General features: G+C 46.5%; 1 protein-coding gene across 1 annotated transcript in view; it reads right to left on the reverse strand.

Annotated features, from left to right (window-relative positions):
* nrbp2b (nuclear receptor binding protein 2b) overlaps positions 1-21,600 on the reverse strand; it is a 28,145-nt gene extending 6,545 nt beyond the window's left edge. The window contains exons 1-5 of the mRNA XM_079755223.1: positions 20,910-21,600; positions 1,865-1,987; positions 1,254-1,355; positions 505-594; positions 80-120 (exon numbers count right to left, since the gene is read on the reverse strand). Coding sequence (XP_079611349.1) covers positions 80-120; positions 505-594; positions 1,254-1,355; positions 1,865-1,987; positions 20,910-21,029 — 476 coding nt within the window. The 5' untranslated portion in view covers positions 21,030-21,600. The remainder of the gene's footprint in view (positions 1-79; positions 121-504; positions 595-1,253; positions 1,356-1,864; positions 1,988-20,909) is intronic.
* Between the last annotated feature and the right edge of the window lie 953 nt (positions 21,601-22,553).

Consider the following 22,553-nt stretch of genomic DNA (forward strand, 5'->3'; position numbering starts at 1 on the left):
AATAAGTCTCAATAAACAACAATAAAAACAACAAGAACAACAAAGACAAGACGTTAAGCTATGAAAGGTGTCTCTGTACCTGAGGGCTGAGAGGATCTGGGTGCACCATCTCTTCCAAGCCTGTAGGTCAGATCCATACATACAGCTTAAAGTATGCTATGGCCACCCACCGTTGCCAGTAAAAAACGGTTAAGGGCAGCCTAAGCTGTGCCGGCTGCCTTTAACCGGAAATCAAACCAGCCAAAAACAACCCAATAGCGGCTTATTATAGCATGTTTAATTCTAGATTGATGAGGAACCAACTATGACAGAAGGCAGTTTGGCTTTGGTAAAATAAGTGGGGCAGACAGAGAAGGGGCAACACAGAACAATGAAGCTAGTTTGGAAAGTGACTCAAACAAAAAAACCACTGGGCTGCTTATTCTCCTCGACGTCTGGACGAGGCAGGCGGTATCTACAGCACCGGCAGCCCGGAGACCCATGCAAGGGCTGCTTAGAACCCACCTTGACGTTCATGGTCTTGTGGTTCTTCTTGGTTTTCTTCAAGAACTGCTTGAGGCTGCCTGACGACATGTACTCAGTGATGAAAATGACCTGCAAGTTGTGAGGAGGGCAGAATTTGGACTGTTACGGTCGGAATATCTACTACTACTTATTAGTGACACAGTTAGCAAACCTAAATGAAGGGAGATCTTACGGTAACAGGGGTGTCTGCTGACTTAGGGTGCGGGATGTTCAATATCAATAACGTTGAGTTCAAAAGGCTAACATTATCTTTTCTGAGTCAATAATAATTTTGGGCAGGTGGGTTTGATAACACATTGGTAAACTCCAGATGACACCGACCGTCTTCACTGTGCCAAATATCCCGCTGCTTCGGGTTTTGCTTTGTAGGCGCGTTGAGAGGAAGAGCGGGTGAAATCCGCTGTCAGTGTGTGTGCATGTATCAGTGATGCGCGGGTTGATCCAATAAGTGGTAGTGTACCCGCGCACCATTGGCATGTATGCGCGCTTGTCTCTGTGTGCGTGTGCGAACGAGAATGACCGGGAGAAAGAGTGCTATGCGGAGATGAATGAACGGAACAATATTTATATTTCAAAATCGCGTATAAAAAAAAGGAAAAAAACAAGCTGAATCAATTTGTGGCGCTCTGTGTTGTTTCTGTGGCGCTGCGCCACACATTGGTCTATGTATGGGAAACACTGAATGTACAGATTTGTGACCAGCCCTACACGGCGCCATGTAAACTCACCCGAGCCTGGCTCTCCCTCATGTCCAGCCAGTACTTGTGGAACTTGACAATGTTGGGGTGTTCCACCTGCATCAGGTTCTCAAACATCTCCTTGATCTTGTCCTAGCACGGTAATGGACGAACCAGGAAGTTATATCCAGCAAAGAAACATGAGGAACTTCATGCAGTTGGGAACATACAAACCCAATATTTAGAAATATATTTTAAATAAATGTTTTATAACAGGTAATTAAGCGTAAAAACTAAGGTGATGTCGAAGGTTTAGTGGTGAAGTCATGTGTTCTTCAATTTGAGTCAATCATAAGTCCCAGACAGGCATAAAGTCTGCTATAAAGGAACGATTCCAATAGAAACATTAACTAGTCTCAACTCATGTGTCTGCAGCCTCAAACCAAGTCATCACACACTCTTTATTATTAGACTTATTTAAGCAGGCACTTCATCCAAAGGAATTCACATTAACCCATTCAGATGCACTAAGGAGCAGGGAGGCTTTTAGGTCTTCTTGCTGAAGGACGCCTACAGGTAGACTGAACCCCAAAGCCTTTCGGCTGCTAGTCAAACCCCCTCCCTACCACCTGACCACCCGGGTTGTAAGAGTGTGACGGTACCTCCTGGGACTTGAAGACCTTCTTGTCAGGGAACAGCACCTCGTTCCACACAACCTCAACGCCCTCCTCCGTGTCCATGGCCAGAGACGCACTCTCCACACCGGGGACATTACCCTGGCTCACCTGCAGGGGGCGGCAGAGACACACGGAAATACTTAGACAATGAGAACAGGCTTATTAAATCCCTGGATAACAACAGAGCATTTGTTGAGAACGCTTGTGATCGCCAATGATCCAATCGACAGTACCAAGCAGCCGTAGTAAACCTTGAACCGTGAATAACATTGCTATCGCCGTAGCTTCTTCCTCCAAGTTACTGACAGACAAAAAGCGTGTGAAAACATGTACAGCATTGCAATGCGTGTCACAATGTGCCTAAATCCAAAACAGGAAAAACAATCCATACAATGACAATAACCCGAGAACACGCAAATGGAATCTGAGCAATGCTAAAACTCGGAAGTTGATATGCTATGGTGAAATTCATGAATTTGTAATATTCTGTCACTTGTTCATGCACAAAAGGATCACAGCCAATAGGTTATGATCCTGTGTGCTGCATGAGAGCTCTTCCCGGTCATGTGTAACACAGTGAATCAAGTGGTACATGCGGTAGGTCTAAAGGAAGGACTAGAGAGAGATACTGTATGTAGAGATAATTCACAGCTCAACAGAGATTAAAATGGGAACACTACCCTGCCAGCCCGACTCCCATCTGTACCGACAGGAAGTAAACACACCAGATGAGCAGTGATGTCATCATGCAGATGAAAGTGAGAGTGAGAATGATAGTGAGACAGAGAGAGAGACACAAACACACAAAACCAGAGAGATAGAAAGAGAGAGAGACCAAGAGAGACAGTCAGACAGATAGTGATACAGAGCGAGACAGAGAGAGAGAGAGAGACAGAGAGTTCAGACCTCGATTGTTTGTGACAGAGAGGGATGGACATTTAAAGAGAGGATAGATCAATTGAGGATAGAGGATGGGAGAAAGAGTTATAGACAGAGGGACACAGTGCGAATGGGAGACAGATGGAGAGTCCGTCGATCAAAAGAACCATCCTTCTGTGGCCTCCGTTCCAGGCACCATGGATACAGCATCACCATGAAGAAGACTAAAGAGATTAAGAATAAATAAATAGATCACCGACACCTCTCTCTCTTCCACTGGGACATACTTAACAGGTGAAACCAACTGGTTGCCAAGCAACAATAAAGTGATCAACTGTTTGTAAAGTGTTGCATTCACCCTCCACTCCTCACTCTAAGGGGGGGAAAGGAGTGATTGCAACTAGTTCTTTACTGCGAAAAGGCAGTCCCCCTCACAGCTGAGTATTAAACCCCTACACCTCCTCCCTCACAATACTCCTTGTCACCATATGACATCAGAGTCAGCGGTGACATCAACGCCCCCCCCACGCGGGCCCAGGCCGCGTGGAATCAAAATGTCTGCCCGTAGGAGTGCTTACAGTGGGGGGGTTTGTTCACATACACCACCGTGTCTGTGGAGCCCTGCCTGGTCCCTGGTGCCACCTCCGTAAACACATCCCATAATAATAATAATACATAGTACCAGCGTAGCTAGGACCCCGTACAGCCGCACAAAGGTATGGCTTGTCTGTCGCGCAGTGCCGTGTGTGACAACCTATCCTATCTCCCTCGTTGTAATCAAATCATTGATAGATTGTGCTTGAGTGGTTCCTAATCTTCATGAATAATGTTGGCAAGATATGACGGGCACTTGAAATGAAGAAATTATCTCCAAATATCAGAGGTTTCGAGTCGTTACTTATATTTGTCAATGTGAAGCCTCGGCTTCAGCCTGATAAATTGACCTTGAATGGCAAAATACTTTTAATATAATGGGCCGGTGAATTCTTCCATGACCGGCCTGTGTTGAGGACCATTCCTTCCACTGAACCCCCGTTCTAGGGGTCTTCTCTATGTTCTCAACCGCTTCAACCTCCACCACCTCTAGCTTGTCCATCTCTCCCGGCATCCCCAGAGCTCCACCCCCTCCTCCGTCACAAATGCCACCTCCTCCTTCATCTCCACCCCTGACCCCACCACCTTCACCATATCTTCTGCCGTCATCATCACCTCCATCAACAGACATGGCAACCTCCCACCACCACCAGGATGGTATTTATGCCACTGAATGGAGTTTCTCAAACTCCAGAAGACCACACACCATAGCGCTCTTAGTCCTCCTCAAACATGTTCTACTGGAGCCTGCAGAGAGTCATCCAGATGGGTTGTTTTTAGACAGCGGTGGTGAGAATGTTCCCTGGCCCTCTGGGAGAAAAGCTCTGGAATGTCTTGTGTGGGGCAGGGCCATGGGAGACAACCCCCCGAGGGACCCAGAGCTACTCTGACCACAGGATGAGATCTAGTCTCCGGCACAGATCCCAATCTCACCAAGTCCCTTTCCTGTCGCTGCCTCTCCCTCCCGCCTGGACTCAAAGCCATGGACCTGACACAGGGAGGCAGGGTAGGCTGCGGGCTGAGACGGCTTCACCGTCCATTTTGAGGAACCGGGGTGTGCTGGTCTGCTTTCTTTGGCGTCACAGCGGCCACCCTGTTTGTTTTTCCTAGAAGTGGAGCAGGGCCTGAACTCTGAGACGTTCTCCCAGAAGGTTATGGTGTGGACGGAGCTCCGCTCGCACGTTGGCATATTGAGAACTGGTAGCGTTCTCATAACCTCACAACCATCATCGCACAGGATCCTGCCCTCGGATTGGTGGAGGGAAGGAGGTGGTTACGGCGTGTGGGCCCTGGGGATTGTGTGTTCATGTCAAAACAACGCAGTCCTCTATTCTTAAGTGTGATATTGGCTCGGGCCGTGGCTTGTATAACGAGAACCTGATCTAAAGGGCTCTTACACAACCTTTCCTCACTTTGCCCCCAGGTTCCTTCGGCACGTGTTTCTGGAGGTGATAGATATCCCCTTCAGAGAACCAATCCCCCCCACTCCTAGACTCTCCCTTCCTAGAACCACTGGGGAACCAGTAAACCAGAAAACACCCGTAGAAACCAAATAGACTCGTAGAATCTATTAGAAACTAGTTATGAACTGTATCAACAAATATAGACAAGTCGAAACCAGTGACCAGTTGAAACCAGTCTAGCCCTGTAGAAACCCTGTGAGACCAGTAGAAATCTGTAGAACCCAGCAGATACCTGTATAAACCATTAGAGACCAGTGTAAACCAGTAAAAAGCCAAAAACCATTAGAGACTAGTAGAAACCAAGAGATAAGAAAAAATAACCCTGTATAAACCAGTGGGTACCAGAAGAAACAAGTGGAGATCAGTAGAAACCAGTTAAGCCCTGTATAAAAGAATAGAGACTAATATAAACAAGAGAGTTCAGTAGAAACCAGTGAAGACATGTTTAAACTGATAGACACCTTTATAAACAAGCAGAAACCAGTAGATACCTGTAGAACACATTAGAGAACAGTGTAAACCAGAAAAGCCAAGTAAAGACCCGTAGAACCTGGCAGAAGCCATTTGAGGATAGTCAAAACTAGAAGAGAATAGTAGAGACAAGTACAGACCGGTAGAAACCACTAGAGACCAGTAGACTAGTTAAGACCAGTAGAAACCAGCGGAGCCCCTCTGCTGGTTTTCCTAGTAACCTGGGAATAACCTGAAGCCAAACAGCTTCACAATGTGGTTCCAAAGTGCTAAAAAATACCACCTTGTGCAATATCCTATCTTTATAAAGCTACTAAAGAGAAGAGACACAGAATGTGTGTTCCCAAATGTCCACTTTTGCCAACTTTCAAACGGCCCGCCACCCACAATCCATTGTTATGAGGTTCACCGATCGTAGAATGGATATCAACAGCAGGTAAGGAGCTAAGGGCTGCTAATGGGCTTCATCAGGGTTCAACTCCACTGGCTCAGCGCTAACAGGCTAGCCAGCTAAGGGTTCTGAGAACAGACAGGGATCCATTCAGATCTACCCGCCGGCTAACGCTAAGAGCCTGGCAGCCCTCGAAGGAGTCCAATTACCTCCCGGCAGACAGCCAAGGTATTCTCCCTATATGAGTGGGGGAGGACGGATCAGATGGACGAGGTTAGCACAGAGAGGCTAGTGGAAATGCTAGTGGAGAGGCTGTGGGGGGTGGGGGGGACTAGGTGAGGAGGCTAGGAGTAGAGGCTAAGGAAGAGGCTAAAAAGCCAAGAAGAGAAGCTAGTGGACGGTCTGAGAGGAGAGGATCGGAGGAGGAGCTAAAAGGCTGAGAGCAGATGACAGAGGAAGCTAAAAAACGAATAGAAAATGGAAGCCTAAAAGGCTCATACCAAATGCTACAGGAAGCTAAAAGACTAGTAACAGATGCTACGGAAAGGTGTTTCAAGAGACAATTGGTTGGACTAGAAAAGACTAGGAGAAGTTAAGCAAGGCTTAGTGGCTAAGAGGAGATGACGCTGAGAAGTTCCTAAGAGCTTAATGGTAGGCTGGGCTAAAGGGCAGAAGGTGATGCTATGATCGTATTATTCATTTATCGGTGGCTCTCTAGCCCACTGAAGTCTACACAAAAAGAAAAGTCATGCCATCCCTGTACCCAGAGTGTTTGAAATCACAGCCTAACATCTTCCACAACCCACCGTCCAACGGGTCTTAATCACAGAGTGTGCATAGGCTGGGGAACTTAAAGACAAACTCTGCATTAAGTTGCCCCCACCCAGCTAGCGATTATAACCAAGACGGCTGCTGTGTGATTGAAGTCCATAGAGAGTTATACCCTCCCGGTCCGATGGGCCGGGGTCTACTTTGAGGGCTCCACGCATTATATTCAACTCTCCCATCGCAGACCAACAGCGTCTGTCTGGGAGTGCTGTCGCAGTCAGTGTCTGAGCTGTGACACAGCCCCAAGGCCAGGCGCGGTGGTGGCTGGGTCAGGTTGGACAGAGTTCCGATCTGATCGAGTCCTCTCTACCTAGTGGGCCACAGTGGTCCCAGGGAGAGTGTGGTCAGGGTACGGAGGGATAGACCCAGTCAGCCTGGGTTGCTGACTACAGTAGACTGGGATGAGGAATAACGTTAAGATTCATCTTCAAAATAAATTATAAATGGTGGACGCTTTAATCCAAAGTGGATTTGATCACCATAAGTGCATACATCCTGCAGCAGTGGGAATTAAAATCTAAATCCACTCTGTCTGTCTGTCTGTCGTGGAAAATGTGAACTTAACACCACATAAAATATGAGCTTCAAAACCATATACTGTAGTTATAGAGAAGCCTTTGTAAACAGTCATAGAGAGGTCCCTTCAACTACCGACACTATAACCAGGATAGAGCTAACACCACAGCCAGGCCTATGGCCCTCTTCCCAGGATAGACCTAACACCACAGCCAGGCCTATGGCCCCGTTCCCAGGATAGACCTAACACCACAGCCAGGCCTATGGCCCTCTTCCCAGGATAGACCTAACACCACAGCCAGGCCTATGGCCCTCTTCCCAGGATAGACCTAACACCACAGCCAGGCCTATGGCCCTCTTCCCAGGATAGAGCTAACACCACAGCCAGGCCTATGGCCCCGTTCCCAGGATAGACCTAACACCACAGCCAGGCCTATGGCCCCCTTCCCAGGATAGACCTAACACCACAGCCAGGCCTATGGCCCTCTTCATGTTTATTCCCCTGCTGCGGTGGGTGGCGGGGGGTGTTGGGGCGTGTGATTGGTGTTCAACAGCTATAACTTCAGTCATTCAAATGGGGGCAGACAACAGACGGTCAAAACGGAAGCATAATGGAGCAGAACAGGATGCTAATTTTGTTCATGAATTAAAACAAGCCAAAGTTTTTGGGGTTATCCTCTGAACTATAACTGCCATACGCCAGGCACATCCAGAGACTGGTCCAGAGACCTTCAGGCCTCTGCCTGACCCGAAAAGAAATCACTGATGGTGAATCAAACGTCAAATCGTGAATCCAATGTGCACTATCAAGGGCAGGATAACCTCTGCATGCTATGAACCAGCCTCTTCTGTACAGGGACAGGCCCGGCTCTGTTTAGACTGTCTCCACATTTTACAACACATAGATTACATCTAACACAATTCTTCTATTGTCACGGTAGAGACAGAGGGAGAGAGACACAGAGAGGGACAGACACACAGCGGGAGGGGGAGAGGGGAAGAAAGGGAAGGGGGAGAGAGAGAGAGAAATAAATTACAGATGGGACTAGAAGATGACACTGCCTTGCTCAAGACAAGACATGGGCCCCCATTGACACAAAAGAACAGACAGTTATGCAAGACAAACCACTCTCTTGCTCCCTTTTCAACAGCAACTCTTCAGAAATATGAAATTAGTTTCTAATCTCACTTATGCCTCCAGGGGATTGTCATTGTGTGTGTGTTTGTGTGTGTAGCATTGCATACATTGCATGTGTTTTCTCGCATTTGTGTGTGTGTGTGTGTGTGTGTGTGTGTGTGTGTGTGTGTATTTATTCAGAGCTTTGCCCCAGATTTCCCCACTCATTTGGATGATTCAGTGTCTGCATGCGTGTGTGAGCGTGTGCATGTGTGTGAGCGTCTGCGCATGCGTGTTTGAGCATGGGTCTGCCCTGAACTTGTACAGTAAAGTTATATGACTGCGTCTCCCCTGACAGCAAAGCTCTTCCCTGATGAGTCAGACTTAATTAAAACCCAGGCTAAATTAAAATGGTGCTGCAATGAGCGTATGAGACATTCGTTCTACAGCCAGTAGGTAAATGGACGGCATTCATACGTATTCACAACCCCTGTGGCCACTGAAATCACTCACAAATCATCGCTCACATGACTCTGTGTACACACAGTCACCCGTTTCAACACAGATGCGTCCATTTAAAACACAAATTCATCCATTCATAAACGCACTGACCCATTTATTGTACCTTCCCCCGTTTAAACAAACATTCAGCCTTTCATAAACAAACACACAAACTCACCAAATTATAAACACACTTTCATACACACACAAATCCATTGATGGACCCATTCATCAATACATTCACCCATTCGTACACATATACACCGACCCATTCATGCAGCAACTACATTGTTGGTCAATCAAGCCAACAACTTTTCTCAACTGCAGCTGATGGTGTTACGAGCTGCCTTGCCCAAGGGCACTCCAGCACTAGGCCAGGAGTGTGGGGGGAAAACTGTGACACTCTCTGACCTGCTCCACCCCCCCGCCTGACCTCCTTGTGTACCCAGCCACAGATAAGAGCACATGGGCTAGAACCTGTGACCTTCAGGGCGTATCAGGTTGTAACACAGCCTAGTGGACTGGACCACCTGCTATCAATTGCTTTGATATAGCGCTTTTCTAACCTGTTGCCACTCAAATCGGGGGCCCTACATTCAAACACCGATGGTGGAATTGATGCACAAGGCAGGCACCAGCTCATCATGAGCAGTTAGGGAAAAGTGTCTGGCTCAGGGGCACCTTGAAAATGGAGGAACCCGAGATCAAAGCAGAGACCTTTTGGTTTCCAGAAGAACGGCTCTACCTCCTGTGCTGCCGTAGCCCAAACCAGTTGAACTACTGTTCAGCCAAGGCAACTGTAGGATCCTAATTATCCTGTCTTGCTGAGAACAACCATGGAGCATGGCAGAGCCAAAGTGTTGAACCTGATATTGGGTCCTGTGGTGAAATTAACCTGGTGGTACCTGGGGCAGCATGACTTTGACCATGGGAGAAGGCGCCGGTCAGTACCAGCTGTAGACAGCAGAGAACTGAAGGCTCCTTTGTTCAGGAGTCAAACAATAGCTTTTTTTTGTTTCCACTGAAAGATAAGGGAAAAGTCATAGTGTAACAGAGTTTGGGTCCTCAACTCCACTGCCTGACGTGAAGGACATTCAACCTGAATGTCAAGCCAACGTTGAACCTTGTTTGACATGGTGGGAGTATGCACCCAGTGGACACTCATTACACTCAACATAATGCTGTACCAGCTGCATCCCGCATACGTTATCTGGTCTTCCTTCTAGCCAACCAAACTTTATCTGGTACAATTTATCTCCTCCACAAGGACGACACCCTTCTCCTTCAATAATCACCTCAGGTTTTATGAAAGGGGTGCTTTTTTTTAACCCTAAAGAACACATTCTTCACCTTTATCTAATCGTTCTGGAAATGATTAGTTCAACATGGTTATGTAGCCATGGAAGGGGGAGAGGGGTGGTTACGTTAGAGGAGGGGTCAGAGGTGAAGCTCATTGATAATTATCTGACGTGAAAACATTGTTTAATTCATAATGAGGGTTCTTATTCAATAACCAAACTTCAACACCCACCAGAAAAACACGACCACCCATGAGAAATTCCTGCCATAGGCCATTAAGCGATATTCCCTACTTGGGTATAATTAACGTTAGCAACACTAGGTCAGCCGCCAAGTCCAAGCCAACAGCCATGCTAGTCCTGCTGAGCACAGGCCATTAGACAAAGCAAAACAACCCAGTGATCAAAAAGAGAAACACATTTTGAGTCAGTTCCGATGCGTTGAGGATTGAGGAGGTCCAAGGGAACTGTAGTTCCCAGAATACTACATCTTCTCGAACTCTCCATTAAGACACGGCCATTCTCAGAAATAATGGTCAATTCAACCAAATGTCCAAGAAAAACATCCCCCAAAACATTTCTATATAAAAGCAACTGAAAAAGGGACTGCTCCTCTCTGAAAATGTTAAATAAAGGTGGTAAATGGTAAATTCATCCAGGGCAGGAAAAGTATTGATGATAACACTAGTTTCCTGTAAACAAAGCCACAGTCCTAAGCTACAGTAACCAATGCCCAGAGACTAATTTCCTGGTGGGGAACATTGTGTGTGTGTAGCTTCACAAAGAAAACACAAGGTCAAGATAAGAGAAGCCTTGTCTTGTTTCTGCAATGTCAAATGTTTCCAAGTAAACCAGGATGAAAGGAGCAGGACTAAACGCAGGTGGGAAGAGATTGTATACGGGTCGAAGTGATCAAACCCTAACAGGATTTCTTTCTATTGGTTAATGCATAGGATGCATATGGATTGGGAGAAGTGTTTTGGAGGAGTACATGCTTGGACATATTAGAAACAACCTCATCCCCATTACCAGTATCCATTATTCACATGGCCCAGAGTGTATGAATAAAAGATGCTTTGATGGAGGTCGATATATTAGAAGTATAACCAGACCTCCCTCTCCTAGGGAACTGCACCCAACATCCGTATCAGACAAACCCCGCCTGCAAGCCCCCCACACCACCCCGGTCCTCCATCAATCAGACGACCTGTGACACAGGCACCAGAGGGCACTGCAGGTCGAGTGAGGCCGCTACTTTAATTATCACCTCTGTGGGGATTTAACGGGATTGTGCAGAAACCAGGACCCTGCCATACTGTACCACCGCAGGAGCAACAAGGGGGGAGAACCAGCGCACTCCTCTGCACCAGAGCGCTTCTGGCTTGGCCTGGCGCGGCCCAGCTCCGTGAAAGTTTTCCATTAGAGCGGCCAGTGTCTACTCAACTGGATTACCCAATTTCTAAGTTTGTAAATCCACACAGTCTAGTTGTTTGGTTGCCACCTAAAAAGGCCAGTGGCGCAGCCCCCTGGCTCCAGCGGAGGAGGTTACTCCCGGGCGAGTGGTGAGAAGTAACCATCCAAGCACTTGGCAACCACGTAGCCAGAGACAGAAGCTGTCTGGAGGCTGCTCTCGTACAGAGAGCCCACCCTGGTTCTTCGTACCACCCAGAGCTAGGGCAGCGACGCGCCACACAGTGAGCCCAGGCCGTGTCGATGTGCGTTGGGATGGGTGGTGGGTGATTCACAGTGGGAGTTGGGGTGTATCCGTAAGTGAGATGAGGGGTACTGTTGAGAAAATACTGCTGAACCCAGAAAGAAGAGAGGGGGGAATAGTTCTAGGGAAGAGAGTGTGCCGTGGGAATGCTGCTAATATCAATTATATGCTGGCCTGGCAGAATTACTGTTTGACTACATAGGCTGTAATTAGGGAGTTGGTAGGGTGGCTGTATCTTGGCCCCAATTGGAGGAACAGAGGCAGACCGAAGGAGTAACCAGGAAGTATGTCGACACAGAAGATTCATGATGTTGTTTGGTAGAATGGTATCTATGGCAACCGCATCTTCTCCTGCACCAAGCTGGCAGACCGGCCCTGGGAGCAGAGCACAGCGCTGGCTGAGCCCCGAGGCTGTTATTATCACTAATGATTAGTATTTTAGCATAAGATCTTTATCCCTTCGTGGGTCTCATTTATAACACCATGATACATCTCCCCATACCGGCACTTATTATGCTTCTGACTTTCTCTGAGAGGAGGGATACCTCTTCTGTGCTCCTTCTTTACGTTTCTTCTCCCCTGGGTTTGGGGAGTTTCTCCTTGTCATTACTTAGAGGGCTTAGGGCTAGTGGGGCTGCCCCGTAATGTGGGGCTGTGAAGCCCTTCGAGGCTGGAACTTGGACTCAAGGTTAGAGAATAACAATGGGCTTGACTTTCTTCCACCAATACCCATGGTGGTACAACACAGGTGTTGATAATGGGTTTGATGTTGTGCTGACTGACCGATATTAACTGTGTTATTTCCCAGGTACCTTGATACTTTGTAGGTGTGACTGTGGTCTCGCTCTGAGCATGATAAGGAGGAAGTATTAGAAACAATCCCCATAGATTGTTCTACAGATATTTCCTGAATCTGATGATATAGCAGGTCAGTGGGTTGTATGTTAATCTAGATATATCAGGTAGATATATTTACTGATCTAGACGGATAAAGAAAATGCTACATTTGATTACATCTATTCTAAACAGCGCTGCAATACTGCCGTGGATTTACACTTGCGGACACCGGCAGAATGGAATCCATTCAAAACAAAACAGCTGAACTACATCATAAGCAGGCTGGCTTTGATTTGACTCTATAGTGTTTTGTGCTAACCGCTAATGCTCTCTTGCTTCATTACAGAAATAGATTCACTATGTTGATGTTAGTATCAAGCTAGTGTACCATTTGAGTTAGCATAGCATGTTCTTATTACACATATGGAGCATTCATCAGCTGCTCTGGACAGCCTGTTCTGCTGATTAAAGGCAGCATTAATTGTGATGCAGGAACTATTGAACCATTGACTGATACACAGCATAAGATCAGTGGTTTTCCACCTTTTTTTACCTGTAACCCAATTCTGAGGTCAGATGTTTCTTTTTTATCTTGTGCATCCGCTACCACAGTACCCTCATCGTTTTACCCTAAACAACATCTGCCTATGATATCAATGTCCAAATGAGCAAATGCACATCACACCAAGTGAATAGTAGTAGTCTGCTAGTGGCTATGAATCACTAAGCATTCTGTCCCTATATAAAAGGACCTCTATGAGGGCTTTTAAAACTAAAATACTTTTAATCACTTATCTATATTTAGTTTATGTAAGTCTGCAATCTCAGTGTTTCCCCCAGCACTGTATGGTTAAGGCCTTAACAATAATAGGGCTCCGCCTTGACTACCAATGTATAAATATATATATATATATATATATTAATACATTTTTTTTTTATAAATATTTTCAATTATTATGCATTAACAAAGCAGGTTATACTGTTCACAACAATGGTCGTGCCATAAAGTTTTTTGAATGGATTTGATCAGCCCCCCCGCACCTTGACCACCTTGACTAAGACATTTTCTGGGGGAAACACTGAATCTCCCATGACTCCTTATATCCAGTGTCCCTAAGTGGGCTCCTGACCCCTAGGTTGGGCTCCACTGTCTTGGAGTGAGAGTGCATTTCACAGCAGCTCCATGTATAATAAATCATAACTCTATTATGACTGCATCATAAACTCCCTCAGGACACCTAGGAGAGTGAACGTTTCCACTGTCGGGAGGTCAGCGCAGCTCCAGACAGGCTGGTCATCACTCTTCAGTCGGGGGATAATGGATCTGAGTGCTCCTCACTGTTGATTGCTATTTGATAAAGGATATTAGCCTCTATGTATGCTAGTGGCTGCTAGCTGCTATAAGGGCTAGTTTTTGTTAGCTGCCATGTCTGAAAATATTTTATCCCCTACCATTGCTAGAGACTGTGCACGCTAGAGGCTGCTCACGCCTATGTGTGCTAGTTGCTATTAACTGCGATGAGTGCTAGTTTACATTAGCTGCTACGGGGCGTGACTACACAAACCAGCAGCATCATGTGTGCACCTTGCACAAGTTCCATCCCCCGGTTGGCTTAGTGTTCAACTCGGAAATAACCTGAAATAAATAAATGAAAAAAGGAACAGGAAGTAGGGAAAATACTTCATATGAAAAAAAAAAAAAAAAAAGAAGGTATTATCCTGAAACAAAATTCCACATACCGAATGTAACATGGAGCCTGTAACTTCTATTGTTTGCTTATTTCCCCCTTTCAGTACTTGGCCGGTTCCACGGGAGCTTTTAAAGATGAAGATAGTGTAAAAGGGAAGGGACATCTGCCAAAGTGCAAAGGATTGAGTGAAACCTTGAACTGTACTCAATCCACTCAGACTTTTTTCTAACCTGCTAAATCAGGGGGCAAGAATGTCTCTTTCAGCCCTACGGCTTTGTGCCCAGTACTGAGCAACACATTCTTGGACAAAGTGTAAACCTAGTAACATTCAGAGGCTTGACAAAAGGTTTGCACTGTTAACATTTCAGAATGTTTCTTCTGTTCTGTTTTAGAATGTTTTAGGGTTGACGCAACGCTGCAATAATGAGGGCCAGCCAGGAGTGCTTCAACACTTGGACGTTATTAACTCTGACCTACTTGTCATGTTCCTGTTTGCAACAACAAACTTTTTAATGGAGTCACCTCAGACCTCTTGGGACACATCAGTGCTTTGATTTCAACCCCAGTAAGCAATAAAGACGGTCATTAGAGGCATAAGACGTCCCAACAACACACCCTAGTTGTGCTTTGGTTGCCAAGGCAGTTGAGCTGAGATCAATTGGTAGGATAATATTTATTTTGATATCACTTCAATTAATGCAAAGTAATGCAATTTTATTACATTACTGTTTATAACCTGCCACCGATGTGCCGAGAACCACATGCCTTTATTAAATATTAACTTTCAACTGGATGTAAACAAATGGCCTGCCTCCGTTATCTGAGGGGACAGCATGGTAGAGACAAACAGAGCCTGTTGCCAGCTGCAGCTGACAGTGCCAGGGATGAGACGCTACGTGTTCTGAATGATGCTAAGCTAACGTGAGCCTCGATGCCATCGCTAAAGAGATTAATGAGATCGCCATCTTTCTATAAACCAATCCAATGACACAAGTAAATGTAATTTAATGTTTTTAATGCTTTTATTCATTTCTTGAATAAAAGGCACAACTATAATTCAATCTTGGTTTGTTGAAACATAAAAGGGAGGATTCTGGGAATTGTAGCTGCTATAAATAGAATGTCACATGATCTATGGGCTATAGCTCAGGAATATGTGATCTATACGACTTACCAAATCCATAAGTGTATATATATACACCCCTGGATATGTATATTACATACAAAATATAAACGTATGTAACGTATCAGTTTCACTCTTGTGGGGAAAGGGTCAACAGGTTCAAAGTGTTTAGCTGTATGGTAGTGAGCTGGGTCACTGCAGGTCGGCCTCCCATGTGAGAGCCACGAAGGCTGATTAGGAGAACCCCATCCATAGCCACCGTGTTTGGATGGCTCCAGCCGGCGCAAAAAAAACAATCTGGCAATCCCGGATTGCTCACGGTTCGTACGGCGGTATGACGCGTGTCGCACAGCACACCTCTGAAGCGGTGACGTTCCCCATGGACTGCTCCGACTAGCTGGGCGTGGACTGGAAAATGACCCAAGCCTCATGACCTCCTACAAATCCTATAGCATCAACCTTTCACACAGCCCAGCAAGACGAACCCACAACACCAAACATGACAGCAGTGTTTCCCCGAGGCCTGTATGCACGGAGCTGTACCTCCGGGCCATGTTATTGGTCCAAACCAACCAGGATCTAGGACCAGAAACCAGACTGAGGCGAACCTTACCAACACACTGGCACTTTGAGCCTCAACACACAGACACACAAAAAACAGGCCCTGTAGTTTCATGTCAACGCAGGGAAATTGCTGAGCTGAGAAGGTCTTCACACCTGGGTAATGGATATAACAAGACCCCTGCAGAGAGAGCGGGTTGAAATATTGAACGTGTGCGCTCATAGGAACGTAGGAGCCACCGTGTTAGGTTTGTAGAACCACTGAATAACGTTAGTAGGCCAGATTGCTGTAACTTCGAACTAACGCATATCGATTCAATATTAAATGGTAAGGGAACCCCCTGGTTTAGCAGGAGAACATTTCGCCTACGATGCGATGTGAGCAGTAGTCAGCAGTCGTAAAATACCAACCCCCTTGGAAAATCTCATTTAGCCAGTTTTGGCCATCTTCTTTATTTTACTGAGATAACCCCCGTTTAACAAATAATCAGGGGACATAATCTGCAAGACCTCCCTGAGATTGTGAACCCCTTCGATTGTAGGAGGGGCCCAATTGTATTTCAGTACAGTAAACCAAGGGGGTGAGGTATACAGTGATCTAAAAACCGGCTACAAGGTGTGAATGATGACACAGAATAGGTCTGACACAGTGTGTCTGTGTGTGCGTGCCTTGTGCACCTGAGGGATATATATAGAACTCCCTGTATCTCTGAGACCAATGACAGCTAGCTATCTCACAGGCTGGTTTAGACACTAGCTACAGATCTGTTTAGGGCACCAAATCTGAGGCCAAAAGAGGCAAGCAAGCTAGTGGAAAGTGTAGTTTTGCTAGTGGAAGGGCTAGATGGAAGGATAGTTAAGCAGTTTGTGGGCTAGCTGGCTGTTTCTTGGCTGGGGGGGGGGGGGTGTAGTTTGGTGTGGGCAAGACAAGACATTACACAGGTTGTAGAAAAGATAGTGCTTAAACACTCACTAAACCTACAGTTAGAGATATGACAAGAATTTTGCTTGTGGAACAGACACGCATAAACACATACGTGTGTAAAGTCGACAACAGCGGTAAACAAACAGTTGGGAGTCAGTTGCCATCTCGGCAGAATCTGCTATATTTCAAAGACCATAAACTATGAGCTGTAGACAGGGCTGTAAAACCAAACAGAGGATCAGTCATATCTGTTTCCTGTGAGGTGTTTAGCATAAACTTTTAGTGTGTGAGGAAGGATTATGTTTGCTGATGTCACGTTGTGTTAAACTGTAATAAACAACACTAGTGGAGTAAGGAGCGACCATATACAAATAGCGGGTGTAACGTATTGGTTCAATCTGGAAGATTTCTGGAAATGTGACACCAAAGAGCTGTACCAGCGAGTAGATTACTTTAACTACATAATTATATATTTTTTTTATGATGGTCATAGTTAAGTGTTTGAAACACAACATTTAAATTACAGGAAAAACCGGTACGTTTTAAAACAACCAGGATACAGCTATTGGAACTATTACCTTAGTAAAAAAGCAGCACCTCCCTCCCCCTGAGGCTTCTGTGTCTCAACGTCTCCCTACAGTGTAGAGAGCAGAACACTGTCCACTGGTTGGAGGTTAGAGGGACATGTGTACAATGTTTTACATTCCAAAATCTCTGCCTGGTAAAACACTAGCGTTTCCTACAACCTATTCACTAAAGTGTTCCCTACACCCTATTAACTAGTGTTCCCTACTTCCTGAAGTGTTCCCTACTCCATATTCACTAGTGTTCACTACTCCCTATTCATCATAATTAATTGAGACTATAAAAAGGGGTATCGCCGTAAGTTGGTATCTTCATTTCATGAGGAAATAAAATACAATTCAAAGACAGTGAATTATAACGTTGGATTCTTGCCCAGTCCTACTTTAGGCACACTGGCAAACCACAAGTCAACCATGATTCAGTTTAACCCTGCATCCATTTAATTTCCATGCAACACAAAGTCAATAACCTGACCCAGAGTAAACAGCCTGATCTGGTCGTGTGTGGGGGCCCCTGCTTAGGCTCCACAGAGGCGACACGTGGGCCCTTTCAACGGGGACAACAGGTGGATCAGAGCGGACAAGCTCCCTCTCAACTCTCTCCTCCTCACACTTCTCTTCTCGTCTGCCTTCTCTCTCACCAATTCTCTCTCCTCCATCCAATCATCTCTCCTCTTTTCCTCCTTCTTCGAGGGAGTAAAGCGACAGCAGAATAGGACAATGATTGTTCTATTCTCTCCTCTCTCCTCACTTCTCTCCCTTTTGTTCTCACTCCTCACTCTCCTGCCGTCTCTCTCCTCTCGTCGCTCTCCACTCCAGGGAAACTTGAGTACATGATGTTATTGTGTGTGCAGAGCAGCTGACAAAGCGATCAGCAGGGCTTTCTTGTTGGCCTGCGGTCAGGATACAGAGCGGGCCGACCTCGCGCCCCCCGCCACCATGGTATCTTGTCATCACGCCCGTAGGGCCTGACAGGCCCTTTAGCTGCCGTCTGCCTTTCACTTCTATCCATCCAGACTTATATTAAGTCCATTTATCAGCCGTCTAGCCATCATCCACCCATCCATCATCCATCCCCTTACAGCAAGGCTAGGGGATCATGTATCGGTCTCCATTATAAACCTTTATGATCTAAAATGCGCAGACTGCCGGCACCTGAAACAAGAAAAGAGACTCCAACTAGAGTTAATCAAAACGTGGACAGTGGTTCACCTGATTTAACCGTATTTTTGGTGCCCATGTTTTGCGCAGGATGACATATTCTGACAGAGTCAACGGAGTTTCCCAGGTTATAATAGAGAATTTCGCATCCGTGGCCATTATACAGAGTGAATCCGTTCCCCCATCCCGCCGGCACAAATGGGCAGCGATCAGAACCAAAGATACAAAGCGGTTCCAGGTTCCAGAGGAAGGACTGCGCCACACTCCAGCAGCAACTGTGTCTCAACCACCAAGGCATACGGCTAACCCAACATCGGCCTGTTGTGCCTGGCTGCTCCGCCAGACACCAGCGGAGTCAAGCTGCTGACTGCATGATGTGCTCACGCTAAAGAGGAGATGGTGAATTTGTCATTGATGTGTCAAACTGAAGTGAGTGTTTGACACCACCAGACAGAATGTCGAGCTGGAGCTCGAAACGATCCTCCCAGATATCATCTGGGGGCAGATGTTGTGAATTCATCCGTCTACACAGAGTTGGGGAAATCTAACTGTTTCACACAATAAGTAGACAGGCAGCCAGACAGAGATGCAGCCAGAGAGACATGCAGCCAGACAGAGATGGAGCAGACAGACATGCAGCCAGACAGAGATGGAGCAGAGAGACATGCAGCCAGACAGAGATGGAGCAGAGAGACATGCAGCCAGACAGAGATAGAGCCAGAGAGACATACAGCCAGACAGACATGCAGCCAGACAGAGGTGCAGACAGACAGACATGCAGCCAGACAGATATGGAGCCAGAGAGACATGAAGCCAGAGAGACATGCAGCCAGAGAGACATGCAGCCAGAGAGACATGCAGCTAGACAGAGATGGAGCCAGAGACAGGCAGCCAGAGAGACAGGCAGCAAGACAGACATGCAGCGAGAGAGACATGCAGCCAGAGGGATAGGCAGCTAGACAGACATGCAACTAGAAAGACCATCTGAGCTATATGTCCGTTTGTGCATGCCTTTTATGCCCCCTCCCTTCTGTGCAGGCTTCGTTTTAATTTGTGAGGAAGAAGGTTGAAGGAGAAGAGAACCAGTGTCCTGACCTCTGACAGGTATACTGGGCCTCAGCAAGACACACCCAGCACAACCTTTTACTCCAAGACACACCCATGTTGACTTCATCACACAGACACACACACACACCATAGGCTCATTCAAAACACCCACCCTCACAGCTAAAGCTGAGCACCATAGAAAACCAACTGCCCGGTTTGTGTTTCAAGTGGTTTCAGTATTTTCCGTTTAGTGTTGGTGAAGTTAATATGGGTAACCTTGCCATACATTCACCTTCATCTTCACCTTCATCTAATTGAATAACTAAACTGTTTATACCAAATACTTGTTTCTAGCAGTAAGGGGGGGGGGGGGGGGGGGGGTTTGCTGTTCTATGGATCAGTTTGTATTCATTCAGTTTGAAATATAGCCAACAGGTTAGAGAAACTCACTTTGTAAAACTGAGTTTCATAAAAGGACTCGTAAACATAAACTAGGCCTATATTTAGCTTATACTAAACATCCAAGGGCGGTCATTTAGTTTCAATAGCAGCTAAATTATCCAGAAACCCTGATGCAATCAATGAGTGGAAAAAACACATGACAGTGTGTGCTTGTGCGCTGGTGGGTGTTTTCGTGTTTGACGGAGATAACCATTCACATGAGAAGACCCTTATGGGGTGGGTGTGGGTGTGTGTGTGTGTGTGTGTGTGTGTGTGTGTGGGGGGGGGGGGGGGGGGGGGGGGGGGGGGGGGGCGGCGGTATCTCACAATTGAACAGACATGTCAAGTGGTGCGCGATAACCCATGCTTTCTGTCACGTCCTCATTCTGTTTCGCAAATAACTTCCATGACACCGCCATTTGATATCACATCATTTGATTTCTACGTGATTCACCGCAGTGTGTCAATGCGAAACTGACAGCATGTATTTTCAGAACAACCACCCAGACTCGAGCCGTTCGGGACGGCGGGGCTGCTCTTTGTGGCGGGGTTGGGGTTCTGTTCGTCTTCACCCCCTCGCGATATGATGATCATACCTCCTTCTCCCCCAAGCATCACCCACAAACTTATCCCCAGACACTGTAAAGATCGATGTCTGTACCAGACTGTAACACAGTAGGGACCACACGGTTTCAGACACATCCAGACAGACAGGCGGGCTCATTCAGCGGTGTGTGTGGACGACCGTAACGCAACCACCTTACAGACCCTAGTCTAATGCATCAACCCAACCACCAGACCCCCTAGTGAGCCAACCACCAGACCCCCATAGTGAACCAGCCCCCAGACAGACCACGACTGAATCGACCAACCACCTAGTGCACCAACCTGCTCTTTCCGCTTCTGCCAGCGACCACACGGACTCTCCTCCAGGATCTCGCTCTCATCCTCGCTCTCCTCCTCCTTCCCCTCCGAGCCTGAGTTCCTCTCCGGGACCGACATCGTCATGGTATTCCGTGTGTTGTTCAGCCTTCCCCCTTGGTTCGTCGTACACTAAAAGCGAGAGCAGAGACGTCGCCTCGCCCAACGTGTGTTCACCGCCAGCCGAGTACCCACCGACACGCCAGCCGTTTCCCCGTGGAGTCCTTGGCGCTTAAAACATCGTGCAGCTAAAAGGTCCTACTACAAGAAGGGGCGTCCAGTCCAGCAAGTTAACCCGTGGGGTGGGTGGGGGGAAGCCAAACCCCTCTAGAAATTATTTACTCGAAACGAATCATGTTGCTGTGTGGACATGTTACTACCATGGGGGTGGGTGGGGGGGCTCCCGATTCAGGAAAATATTGCAGATATCCTGACGGCTGCCGCGCCAGGAACTTCACGCAGAATAGATTGAGCAATGTGTTGTTCTGGTCCCGTTTCACACAGGAAAACGAACGATATCCCTGACGCTCGGCCCGACCATCGCGTTCACATCAAAAGCCTCCTCCTTCTCTTTCTTCTTCTTCTTCTCTTTCTTCTTCTTCTTCGTCTTCTTCTTCTCTTGTGTGTAAAAAGAGATTCAATATTGTCGCGCGCCCTGCCTAGAAAACCGGGGGCTCGAGCCAAGCACGCTGCGAGGGGAGGGGGGGGGGAGGGGGGTATACCGTAAAGTTTAAAAGATTGGCGCAGACTCTTGAACATACATTTTTTATCTTTATTTTGTCGTATCCTATTACTCGATTACCGGGGTAAATTTTTCCAGTCATAGTTGTCAATTTAATAAAAAGAATACCTTGAAAATCTGTAAACCGAGAAATACAAAAAAGGCAATAAACATAAAAATAGACTGCTTTTTCGGTGAGCAATTAAAACGAGTAGTGGTACGTGAACGACGTGCGCGTCTGGAAAGTGTGGAATTTGTTGTTTTTCAGACAAACACGGCGTTGTTCGCAGGAAAACTTACACCGCGTTATGAAAGTACCGTTTGAGGTGATGGACTCTAGTTCATAATATAAGTGTGTGTGTGTGTGTGTGTGTGTGTGTGTGTGTGTGTGTGTGTGTGTGTGTGTGTGTGTGTGTGTGTGTGTGTGTGTGTGTGTGTGTGTGTGTGTGTGTGTGTGTGTGTGTGTGTGTGTGTGTGTGTGTGTGTGTGTGCGTGCGTGTGTGTGCCTGTGTGTTTGTGGGTATATTCATTGGTCGGAGATTTATTTATTGAATTGAAGTTATGATGCCCTCAATCCAAAACAGTGAAACACCTATCAATATTGTTCAGCTGTTAAATCACCTCAGAGCCAGATTATTTCTAGTTATATAAACTACATTTTGATGGAGAATACTAATCTCACGATTGTCAATGCCACCTTATGTTTAAATTCAATGTAGTTCAATTGTATTTGTATAGCCAGTAATCACAGATACAGTCTCAAAGGGCTTGACAGGCCATATATTTATGACACCCCCTGACCCTAGCCCCCCAGAGGGCAAGAAAAAACTGCACTCATTAGCAAGAAAAAGATCTTTAGAATGATGAATGTTGAGGCATAGGAAAATATG

The sequence above is a fragment of the Pollachius pollachius genome, assembly GCF_949987615.1.
Source record: "Pollachius pollachius genome assembly, chromosome: 17".
NCBI lineage: Eukaryota > Metazoa > Chordata > Actinopteri > Gadiformes > Gadidae > Pollachius > Pollachius pollachius.